Source organism: Apostichopus japonicus, chromosome 21 (genome assembly GCF_037975245.1).
Source record: "Apostichopus japonicus isolate 1M-3 chromosome 21, ASM3797524v1, whole genome shotgun sequence".
NCBI lineage: Eukaryota > Metazoa > Echinodermata > Holothuroidea > Aspidochirotida > Stichopodidae > Apostichopus > Apostichopus japonicus.
In genome coordinates this window covers 18,015,546-18,027,977 of record NC_092581.1, presented here as the reverse complement: position 1 = coordinate 18,027,977, position 12,432 = coordinate 18,015,546, and the positions used below count along the sequence as shown (strand labels likewise).

General features: G+C 38.5%; 1 protein-coding gene across 2 annotated transcripts in view; it reads right to left on the bottom strand.

Annotated features, from left to right (window-relative positions):
- The window catches only part of LOC139962518 (proto-oncogene tyrosine-protein kinase ROS-like), a 60,807-nt gene that overhangs the window by 24,191 nt on the left and 24,184 nt on the right, over window positions 1–12,432 (bottom strand). For both annotated transcript variants that reach the window (XM_071962544.1, XM_071962543.1), the window contains exons 8-17: window positions 11,762–12,046; window positions 10,269–10,430; window positions 9,412–9,700; window positions 8,322–8,872; window positions 6,950–7,162; window positions 4,248–4,355; window positions 2,894–3,081; window positions 1,992–2,308; window positions 751–795; window positions 7–167 (exon numbers count right to left, since the gene is read on the bottom strand). In XM_071962544.1, the coding sequence (XP_071818645.1) occupies window positions 7–167; window positions 751–795; window positions 1,992–2,308; window positions 2,894–3,081; window positions 4,248–4,355; window positions 6,950–7,162; window positions 8,322–8,872; window positions 9,412–9,700; window positions 10,269–10,430; window positions 11,762–12,046 (2,319 nt within the window). The remainder of the gene's footprint in view (window positions 1–6; window positions 168–750; window positions 796–1,991; window positions 2,309–2,893; window positions 3,082–4,247; window positions 4,356–6,949; window positions 7,163–8,321; window positions 8,873–9,411; window positions 9,701–10,268; window positions 10,431–11,761; window positions 12,047–12,432) is intronic.

Sequence of the window (12,432 nt, the reverse complement as noted above, 5' to 3'; positions counted from 1 at the left end):
TCCTACCTGGATATGGCTGAAGAGTAGAGTTCTGGACAACTGTGACTTCATAGACTGGGTCAGACGGAATGAAAGACAGCTCTTCTCTCGACAGCTGTTGAATGACAAGCCGATTGCCTGTGTCTACCCAAAACAATTTATCACTGAAGAAGTGAAGTGTAGCTTGCCTATATAGAAGAGGAAAATAACACTATGCATAAGATACAGATAAGATGAGTATTTGTGAGTTTTGGGTTGCACTAGGCATATTGTCTGTATTAATCTGTAATCAAAAGCGATTATTGCTGTGATTACGGTAGGAACTGTATTGAGCGTGGATTATGTCGCAATCTGCATTTGCGAAGATGACTTCACGTTTGCTACTATTCAGAGTATATTTGAAATATCCATCCAAAACGATTAAAAAAATGTTTCTCTGTCAAATGCAACATAAACGTTCTCATATTTTGAAAACATGTTTGGAAATTTTTTTTTTTTTTTTTTAAGGTAACTTCTAAGGGCTACCAGACAATGCTTTTAAGTGCTTATGGCAGAAGCCAACGTACCCACCGCTTTATATTTCTATGAGTAAAACTCATACCAATGAACATGTATAAATCATGCAAACTTATGAACAGAGTGAATAAAGCTGGAAGGCCTAATACACTGTGTTAGTATAAAAACGTGCGAATAAATATATATATATGACAGTCGCATAATAAAATAAAAAACAACCAAGGTTGCAAAGGTTTCCCCTTTTAGTTAACTTACATTGTATTAGAGTTTATAATCTGTGGACCACTGGGAGAATTTTTCCTGTCAAAGAACATAAACAAGAGAAATAAAATTTAAACAAGCAAAATTATTTAATAGATTACGAGCATCAGCATTCTATTTATTCTAACCTAAATTAAAAATTTGAGCAGTCAGAAAACAGGTGTGGCTTGGAGTCTTCACCCAGAAAAATTTAACTTGGTAGACCAGGATTGAAAATTTTGACAATTTTGTGTCAAAATTTCTACTTTTTCTAAACTGTATGAATTTCAGTGTTTTATCCGGAATTTTGACTTTTCACATCATTATATGAACTCTTTGTCAAAATTAAAAAGCAAAACTTGAATATAAAACTATTCGAAATGAAAAATTTATCTTTTGATTGCCAGCTGGCACTCCTTTTGGATCCAGCTGAATTATTTAGCACTTGCTTCCCTGCCCCTGCTCATACTCCCCCTCAATTTTCAAAGTGGAGGGGCACCTATATGTATATCCATAGTAAAAGGTGTTCTTTTGTTCATGGAAATGAACTCTCTTATGGGATATATCCTGAAAGGAAGCCTGTCTACGATAATTAGGTGGTGAGAACACGAAACCGCTGAAAACTTACAAAAATTCTCACATGGTTATACTAACGCTCATTGGTTGGAAAGATTCAACTGATACATCTGTTATGAAAATTAAACCAATCAAATAACAGGGATGTTATTGGGGTGACTCAAGGGGTCAAATAAGATCAGTCTGATAGCAGCCTATTTATTGCAACTGTTTCTATTCAGGGCATTAATAAACAGGCGCGTAGCGAGGAATTTTCCTAGGGAGGTGCGAAGCCTGTTGGTAAACTATCTAAGCGTAGCGGTACCATGGGTTTGGCGCGAAAGCGTACAAGAAAATTTTGGCCGAAATGCCTCCCAGATCGCTGGAAATGGCACTTCCCAGGCCTTGTAAGTTGCATCTATCCTTTTCTTATTTTGAAATTACTAGCGATATAAAAAAAATATGCTCAAGGGGGGGGGGGAGGCTACACGCCTGTTAATACATTACTCTTACAGATTTTGAAATCCCATATAAATTCTGGGAAAATTGTACACCCATACTTAGCATGATTTTCCATACACTAGCACATGTCATTCGTCATGATTCTTTGACATTAATGAGAACAATATCCTGTATGTCTGGGATTTGTTTACTTTTAGCATCCACTCACAACTACAGCAAAAGAAACGTCTTCTACTTACGAAATGTGACGAAGATCTGCATTAAAAAGTTGAAATTCTGAGTTTCCATTTGAAGAGCCAATCACAAACCAGAAGACCTTTCCACTAACAAAATCTAAAGTTAATCCAGCAATTTCTTCATCTGCAAAATCGCTGTACTCTGAAATAGTCTCAACTTCTTGGCCGTTTAGTCTAGCCGCCTCGATTCTTCTTTCTTCCGTCCAGTAGATGTAACCGTTGACTGAGTCCAGCGCTAGGTCTCGTACAGATCTGAACTCCACAATGACCTCCTGGTTGCTAAGGGTGGATTCATCCAGATTAAGGTCAGCTCTAGAAATCTAGAGAAGAAAAAATGAGGAAGAAAAGGGGAGAGATATAAAAAAAAGTTTTTTTGTGAAATATTAAGACAATTAAAAGTCACTAAGATATACACTGGAGATGAAATAATTGAAGTGAATGATAAGAATATTCATCTCATGAGAGAGGTGGGTGGGGAGGGATAAAGAGGATACAGCCCTGGTGCCCAGGGTCCATTAGAGGCCCAGGGATATATGGGACAAAGAATAATGTGATCTCCATTTTATAACACACTCAAAGGAAAATAACCGACTTCAAAACAGAAGCTTGGTGACGTAATTGTCACCAGGGCCCATCCTGGATTTCAATGCCCCTGGCTAATGCCCGATACGCCAATCTTATGTACTTATTATAACTACGATCAAGTATGCGGAGGCTCCCACAGGCCAAACATGAATGATGTATGTCACACACACCACACGCACACACATCTGCCTACATGACTACAAAGGTTACGATTATCATCAAAACCAAAAATGAACTAATTAACTAAATATTTTAACTAAACTAATTCGATATCTCTTTGCGATATGTTTTCTTAGCTGTGTTAATATCACTGTTTTCACCTCATTTCTGTCGCTGTCTGACCAATACATTTTTCCACCAATCCAGTCCGCGGCCAGAGCTCTTATGGATGTGCTAGTATGCCCTGCTAGGGGTCTTGGTGTGCTGCCACTTTCAACCAAGCTTAGTGAAAACATCTCCTGTCCATTACCATTAACCCAGAATGCATAGTCTTGAGTCCATGCAAGATCTGAAAAAGAGCAGACAGTCTTAGTGTTGAAAATGAGCTAAAAATTCTACACAAATTTCTTAAGGTATCTTTGTCGAATTCTTGCTGAGGCAAAAAATGAACAAAACATAATTCTGTAAAATTAGGAGGGTGAAAAAAAAACAGAAAACACAAATCGGTAGTGGTTCCTAAGCTCAAACACATTCATAGAGTGGGTAGACCATAAATGTTAATATTCACAAACTTTTGCAAACCAAAGAAGGTTTAACTAAGTTGACTTATGCAGCAACATGTAAAGGAAGGTACCAGGAATCGATTATCATATTGATAAAGTCTATTTAGTGACATATTAATGAGGTAAAAGTTTAATCTCATAAGCATGTACCAGGGAAGTAGCCAGGGGGGAGCAACTGCTGCCACCCTTTCAGTGTCAAAAAATAGTTAAAAACTGTTGTTTTTTTAGCATGGTATTTTGTCAGTGCTCTTTTGATCTTGAATACTTGTCAGCTTCGTTAACTTGTAGTAAAATTCAGGCCAACTGATTCAGCTACTTACTTAGTTTGGCAGATGCAAGTAGCTAAATTTACCTATAGCTTATTACAAGCCTACAGTAGGCCACTGCGTAATAAAATACATATTGCCTACCTAACCGCACTTGATGGAGTGTCACGAACCGTATGCACAACGACGTCGACAACGTTTGTTCTCATCCTTTCTATGATTTGTCCTAAGTTGTTGCACGAACAGCATATTATCAAACTAAGCTAACAATCATACGTGATACGCACTTCCTATAAATAATTATTACACTGCTAATACACTGCGATAACGATATTTGTTTTTAGGCCACTGCACATCTGGCTGTCTTACAAAATATGGAAGTTTATTGTCCATCATTATAAGTCCAGACATTGGACCATAAACAAGAATCATCCTACTGGAAAAATTGTAAAAGAGCACTATGTTTGTTTTTCTGATATAATATGTAAAAGAACATGTAAAAGAATTCAAACAGGAAACAAAATCTGCTGATAATATGATATCATATGATAATGATGAAACTGGCAAAACATTGCACCACATTGCATCTAAGGACCTTCAATTGTTCTAAAATATCTCAAAAGGTAGGGGGACACCCCTCCTGTAAAGCTTGATGTATATAGAGTCTGTACATAGCAGTTACATACCAATAATGTTATCGTTCAACACATGCAAATTCTCAACATTATCCCCATCCAATCCGGTCTTCACAACACTGCTATTGGTTGCCATGAGAATGAAAGCTTCAGGAGTTGCTGTGAAGGAGAGAAAAATCCTTGTCTGCATTAGTATTTATCTGTTGACTATGAATCTATTTTAAAAGCTATGTGTTTGGGTTATTTCCCTTTGTTGGAGTGGGGAGGGTAAGTTTTTTTCCTATGAGAAGGAGGAGGGGGAGATGAACAGGTAGGGTAGGTGATTCTGAAAGAGATTTAAACAAAGTCACTGACATTCTAGTACACTACTGAAATTCATCCAGAACCACAGAGCCCTGATACACATTTTTAATAGTACATTGATGGTTTATCCAACACCACACCGTTGCACAATTCTAACATTACCCTGAAATTAATTCAACTCCACAGTTTACACATAATATTATATTGAAAGCCATAATAGAATAGAAATATTTACATTAATATAAATATCACACTCCTTCAAAACCAGAAGAAGACATGCTACAATGACATTCAAACCTCACACAATATGATGCACAATACTGTCAGCAAGCCCACGGCAAGCCATGCAAGTCCTAATTAATCACATATTCTATATGTCAGAAAGGAACCTTTTGGTCACCATAGGTAAAATACTGTATGTTATATCAGATATGACATCATGGCCACAAATCACTCAAGATTAATGGCAGATTAAAAATGCACTAAATTCCTTGTGATTTTCAGATAAATGCAACTGTAACATACAGCATTAAATTAGGATGGCTAACTTGCAGTTTTAGGGCATAGTACCACATTGAGACAGAGCACACTGTATAATACAGAACTACCTGGCATTCACTGCATTTCATAGGACTACTTGTCATTCACTGTAGTATATAGGACTACCTGGCATACACTGTATTATGTAGGACTACCTGGCATTCACTGTATAATATAGGACTACCTGGCATTCACTGTATTACATAGGACTACCTGGCATTCACTGTATTACATAGGTCTACCTGTCATACACTGTATTACATAGGTCTACCTGCCATTCACTTTTTTACATAGGACTACCTGGCATTCACTGTGCTACATAGGACTACCTGGCATTCACTGTATTACATAGGTCTACCTGTCATTCACTGTATTACATAGGTCTACCTGTCATTCCCTGTTTTACATAAGACCACCTGGCATTCACTGTATTATATAGGACAACATGGCATTCACTGTATTACATAGGACTACCTGGCATTCACTGTATTATATAGGACTACCTGGCATTCACTGTATTACATAGGACTACCTGGCATTCACTGTATTATATAGGAATACCTGTCATTCACTGTATTACATAGGAATACCTGGCATTCACTGTATTACATAGGACTACCTGGCATTCACTGTATTATATAGGACTACCTGTCATTCACTGTATTACATAGGTCTACCTGTCATTCCCTGTTTTACATAAGACCACCTGGCATTCACTGTATAATATAGGACTACATGGCATACACTGTATTACATAGGATTACCTGGCATTCACTGTGTTACATAGGACTACCTGGCATTCACTGTATTACATAGGTCTACCTGTCATACACTGTATTACATAGGTCTACCTGCCATTCACTTTTTTACATAGGACTACCTGGCATTCACTGTATTACATAGGATTACCTGGCATTCACTGTGTTACATAGGACTACCTGGCATTCACTGTATTACATAGGTCTACCTGGCATTCACTGTATTACATAGGTCTACCTGCCATTCACTTTTTTACATAGGACTACCTGGCATTCACTGTATTACATAGGATTACCTGGCATTCACTGTGTTACATAGGACTACCTGGCATTCACTGTATTACATAGGTCTACCTGTCATACACTGTATTACATAGGTCTACCTGCCATTCACTTTTTTACATAGGACTACCTGGCATTCACTGTATTACATAGGATTACCTGGCATTCACTGTGTTACATAGGACTATCTGGCATTCACTGTATTACATAGGTCTACCTGTCATACACTGTATTACATAGGTCTACCTGCCATTCACTTTTTTACATAGGACTACCTGGCATTCACTGTATTACATAGGATTACCTGGCATTCACTGTGTTACATAGGACTATCTGGCATTCACTGTATTACATAGGTCTACCTGTCATACACTGTATTACATAGGTCTACCTGCCATTCACTTTTTTACATAGGACTACCTGGCATTCACTGTATTACATAGGATTACCTGGCATTCACTGTGTTACATAGGACTACCTGGCATTCACTGTATTACATAGGTCTACCTGTCATACACTGTATTACATAGGTCTACCTGCAATTCACTTTTTTACATAGGACTACCTGGCATTCACTGTATTACATAGGATTACCTGGCATTCACTGTGTTACATAGGACTACCTGGCATTCACTGTATTACATAGGTCTACCTGTCATTCACTGTTTTACATAGGTCTACCTGTCATTCCCTGTTTTACATAAGACCACCTGGCATTCACTGTATTATATAGGACTACATGGCATACACTGTATTACATAGGACTACCTGGCATTCACTGTTTTATATAGGACTACCTGGCATTTATAGACAGAGTTCCCGATCAAAGCATGGTATAGTAAGCAAATACAAAAAAACAAAAATGCTCACTTGCAGTGAATGTTCTACCACCAAATTGAGCAGACCAAGGTCCATTTCCAGCCTGGGATAGAGCCCTCACTCTGAATATATAATCGGTATCTGCATCCAGTTCTGGTACCTTGTAGAGTGTTATTCCGACTCCCACATCAATTTCATCCACCTTTCCAGACTGAACTGTTGTTATTTCCACCTCATAAGACCATCTGTCCCATGCTCCTTTTCCTGAGAAATTTCACAATAAATTTAACTCTCATTTGGGTTATTTCTTGTAATGTGGCAGCATGACAGCAATCTAGGTTTAGCACTTTGATCAAGCATGAATATCTGTGTAACTTCTTGACAAAAGACTTGAACAGAGATCTTAATGCAGTTAAGGATATAGCAGAGTATTCCACAAACTTGAGTTATATGTCAGTATTAGCTGTAGATTGCATGCAATGCAGACAAGTAGGTATTCCATCTCAACCCAAAGTTTCATTATATGACTTGTCCCCTCTGATGCTACATTGTTGTTACTCACAGAGGCATAATATCCAATACCCACTGAGAGGCACCCTATCACATACTCCACACAGCAGATATCCCATACCCACACAGAGGCATACTATCCAATACCCACTAAGAGGCACACTATCACATACTCCACACAGCGGTACAATATCCAATACCCACACAGAGACATAATTACTAATACCCACTAAGAGGCACACTATCACATACTCCACACAGCGGTACAATATCCCATACCCACACAGAGGCATAATATCCAATACCCACTAAGAGGCACACTATCACATACTCCACACAGCGGTACAATATCCCATACCCATATCATACAGAGGCATAATATCCAATACCCACTAAGAGGTACACTATCACATACTCCACACAGCGGTACAATATCCCATACCCACACAGAGGCATAATATCCAATACCCACTAAGAGGCACACTATCACATACTCCACACAGCGGTACAATATCCCATACCCATACAGAGGCATAATATCCCATGCCCGCACACAGAGACACAATATCCAATACCCCACACAGAGACACAATATCCCATGCCCACACTGACTAGCCATACGTAACTTTAATAGTATAATGAAGGCAACTGAACAAGTTTTGCAATTTGAGATTTTGCTGTTTACAAACAACATATGCATGGTAGAATTGAATGAAGATATAAACACTTGTAGATAAAGCACAGTTTGTGACAGAAACCTTGTAGAATGTCAACACTTTGACCAATTACAATCTCATTTTGAGTAATACTTGCTAAATTTGCCTCAACCTGCAACAGAGTCCCAAAAGGTGCCTTACGTAGACATCCTGTACATGAAAAGAGGTCCGATAACAAAAACTCAGCAACATCTTACCTTTACTCTCCAATCGTTTTACTGGTTGCCATGACAACTGGGCTGAGGTCACATCAAATAATACCTGAAGACCTTGAGGAGCAACAAGAGGAACAGGGAAAGGTTGAGCGGAAGGGTGTAAAATATCCAAACCACCGTAACCATGGACACAAATGAAGCCACCGTATTCTGTTGCCAGAATGGACATGGACTCTTCAAATTCAAACAGCAAGGAACCTGTGTTGGTTATCATCCCATTTATACTACAAGGTCCTTTATCTTCTGTCTCTTGCGTCCAATGAAAAAGTCCTCCATACCTTTCCAAGTTTGTCAAATTTTCATGTCTCGAATCAGAAGGTCTTTCATCTACCATCTCAGACCCATCCAGTTGTGCTTTTCCAATTGTCTGCATCAGTGGGCTACTGAAAAATATCTCATACGAGCTGGGATCTACTGTGAATGCACTGGCATTTGTTATTTCCAAAATCCGCTCTTTCATGTCAAAATTACCATTCCTAACGTCTTCTAAGTCCAAACGGAAGATTCCGGTGCTATCTGCCCAAAATAGGTACCTGTCAGTAGAGAAGCACAGAGGACTGTCAGTACACCTGATCTAGTTTTGGAGTTTCTATTTCATTACCATCTCTCCTTCTCAATCAACTTTAAACAGGGCCAGAAAGAAACATTACTTGAGGCAAAGGGCCAGAGAGCAAAACAAGTTTCCCTTTACAGTAGAATGTGCTGGTAAGCCAGTAGGGTGTTCAACCCTACTGCCTTTAAAGAGTCCAGTACCCATTCAGTGAAGGACTGTGGACCAACTTTTTCATAGGCTGGAATCTTTCATGAGTCGGATTTGACCCACAGGCCACCTATTGAGAACCTGTATCCTGTGCTCAAAGTAACTGTGACATTATGCCTCCTTTTGTTTTCTTGTGTTTTATTATTTTTTTTCTTTCAAACTCTTCATTCTTTTTATAAATCTTCCACTTAAAATAAAGATAAGAAATCTCAATAACATTTTGAATGCCTTCCAAACTGTGAACGTGTGGCAAGAAATTATACCTTATGTTGCAAATGCAGGCATTTCCTTTAAATATTTGATACGTCTTACCCATTAAAGGGGTCCACAGTTAGTTCGGTTGGGGCTTCATCCAATGGTCCGACAGCAAGCGTCACACCTGTACCATCGATTGAGCATTTGTTGATATTGACTCCTTCAATGTAATAAATCTCATCGTACAGCCAGTCAACATCAATTCTAGTTGTTGACGATCCAACCAATATTTCTTCTGTTAAAGTTTCGTTGACAGCGGTGGATAAGTCAGATATGTTTTTACGGTGAATCGTTCCCATTTCATCGATGAAAAACAGATAACTTTTATCATAATGCACAGCAACATCTAGAAGAAAAAAAGGTAAAGAATTTATGTTTATTCGATTTGTCTGGAGAGATACCTATTCCCCACCCCAACCCCATCAAACAAGTTTTAATAATACAAAAGAAGAATATGAAGACAGAAAGGAGGTATATGCAAAGAAAATTCTTGTAAGTATTCTTACAAGTAGTTTTGTGTTTGATTGTAGATACAAGATAACAAGAATTATCTGGAACCATATCATTGCACTTCCAGCCATAAAAGTATGTTCCATTCCCTTCTGGAGTACCTGCATGTGCCTGTCATTTTATTACTTGTACCAATATCCCTGTTTGCAATTCACCTTAAACCCTCTCCCTCCCCCCGCCCCCTGTTCCTGTTCTCCCCACAACTTAAGAAAAGGGCCCTGATGGCCCCCTGCTTACTAGAGGAAGGACAACAGCTTGGAACACATTCTATCCAAAACGTTCTTTCAATATGTGTTGGTAACTGTTGGGTGAGTTCTGTGATATCATTCGAATATCCATGAAATAAACTGTCAGTACATGTTTTAAATTGGAGCACCATCAACATTCATGAATCTACACATTACCGAGTATTTTACTACTTTCATTGCTGATCAAATGGATGGTTTTGCTGATTTCTAGTTCTTCGTAAGGAATGGGAAGAAGTTCAACCGCAGACACGGGTGCAAATGGAGGAGAGAATCTGGATCGCTCCACACTGACAACTAAGTAAGGTGTAGAAGAATTATCTGTAAGACCAAAAAAAAAACATTGTGGAACAGTTCATTATCAGACAATGCGTTACATATTTTTAACTGGACGTAGAACCAGGCTGGTCACATTTGAACCATTTGATGTCTTAAGCATAAAACTTACGTTTTATGATAAAAATATACAAAACATTATAGTAAAGAGATATTTGCATATGAAAACTAAATCATGATGCATCCAATAGACTAAGCCACACATACAATTCTTAAATATATGCCACTGTTATGAAAGATCACTGATGAATAATCCAACCTCATATTTCCACAACTAAAATTACAGATGATTGATGGAGTTTTATACTGCATGGGATTACATGTTATGCAACATACTTGATTATAGCAATAGCATAAAACATTGACTAGGGGTGAATAATATAATCCCCAAAACTTACTGGTTTTGGGGATTTAAGATGGACAACACTGACCAGTTTCCAGTCTTCTTCAGGCACATAGCCAAGGAGGGGGCAAAGGGGGCAGCCGCTCCCCCCCCTTGAGCATATTTAAAAAAAAAAAATTAATGTTTTTATGATATCGCTAGTATTTTCAAAAGAGAAAATGCTAAGATGCACCTTACAAGGCCTGGGAAGTGCCATTTCCAGCGATCTGGGAGGCATTTTCAGCCAAAATGTTCTTGTACGTTTCGCGCCAACCATGGTGGCACTACGCTTAGATAGTTTGCAATGCTGAATCTGCAGTTTCGCCCCTCCCATGGCAAATTCCTGGCTACGCGCCTGGTCTTCTGATGCACTTTCCTCATTTACCTAACCTACTATCTGGTAAAATGTTAGCACTGTGCTAAATCCCCCCCCCCCCCATCCTACATCTGAGGCGATGCCCACTCAATCCTCCTTCCAAATGTACCCCTTCAGGTATGACTGGGGTGGAGGATATAACCAAGGGATCCCTTCAAGTCATGATGAGGAAGGACTCATCCTTTATCATCATGATGAAGTTACTGATATAGCAACCTATACATGTTTTTGTCCAACCTTAGTTTATCTACCATCTCAAAATTAGGACAGTGAAGGAATGGGGATACAGCATTTATACAGCCAAGTTGAGGGGGACATAATATCTTGTGCTCCACCACAGTGTTTTTTTTTTCTCCACAAAACAGGTATTAATGTAGGTCTGCAGAGATAATCCCTATATTACCTGATATTGATTCATCCTTGCCCAGCAGTATCTGCCAGCATTTTTCATTTTTTTTATTTTTTTTAAACCGTACCTTATGAGTTAGAAGACATTAATTTAAAAGACACAAGAAAGAAAGGCAAAGGAGTTAAACAAGGACCCAAGCTTAAAATCACCTGATTTTGCTTCCAACGTCGTCACCGATTGTGCTCTAAGAGGTCCTGAACCGAATGAATTACGAGCTGCTACGGATACGTTATATGTGGTATTAGGAAGCTGATCTGTGAAAACGTGGGAAAACACATTGTGTCCGACCGACATCCTTACTAATGTGGAGGACTCTATGTTCAAATCATGACCGACAATGGGACCAGCTGGAAACTGAACCCCACTCCACTCCACAAGGATGGTGGTTGCAGAGGGGCTGATGAGGTTGGTAATGACAGGTGCATCAATGGGGGCTGGGGAAAAAAAGAAAGACAATCACCAAATTATTAACAAATTTATGATCTTTCTGTTTGGCTTGTTTGAGGTTATTTTGATTCAGAACAAAACTACATCATTTACAAATCGATCATCTGTTATACATTCTATATGTTTGAACTTGTTATTTATTAAATATTGCCCAGTTATTTGATACATAAAGAAATTGTAATATAATCAAAAAGTCTCCTTTTTTTTTGCATTTTGAGCTGTACTTTTCTACACTCAGCCCTGGCGAGTAATAGGGTGTGCCTTTGAACATTGCATTTTGATGAATACTTTTAAAGACCAACGGATAACAGTTTTTAAGCGAAGCTTGCATAATCTTTGCTCCCAAATTTGTTTCTTTCGTAATTTGTTGATG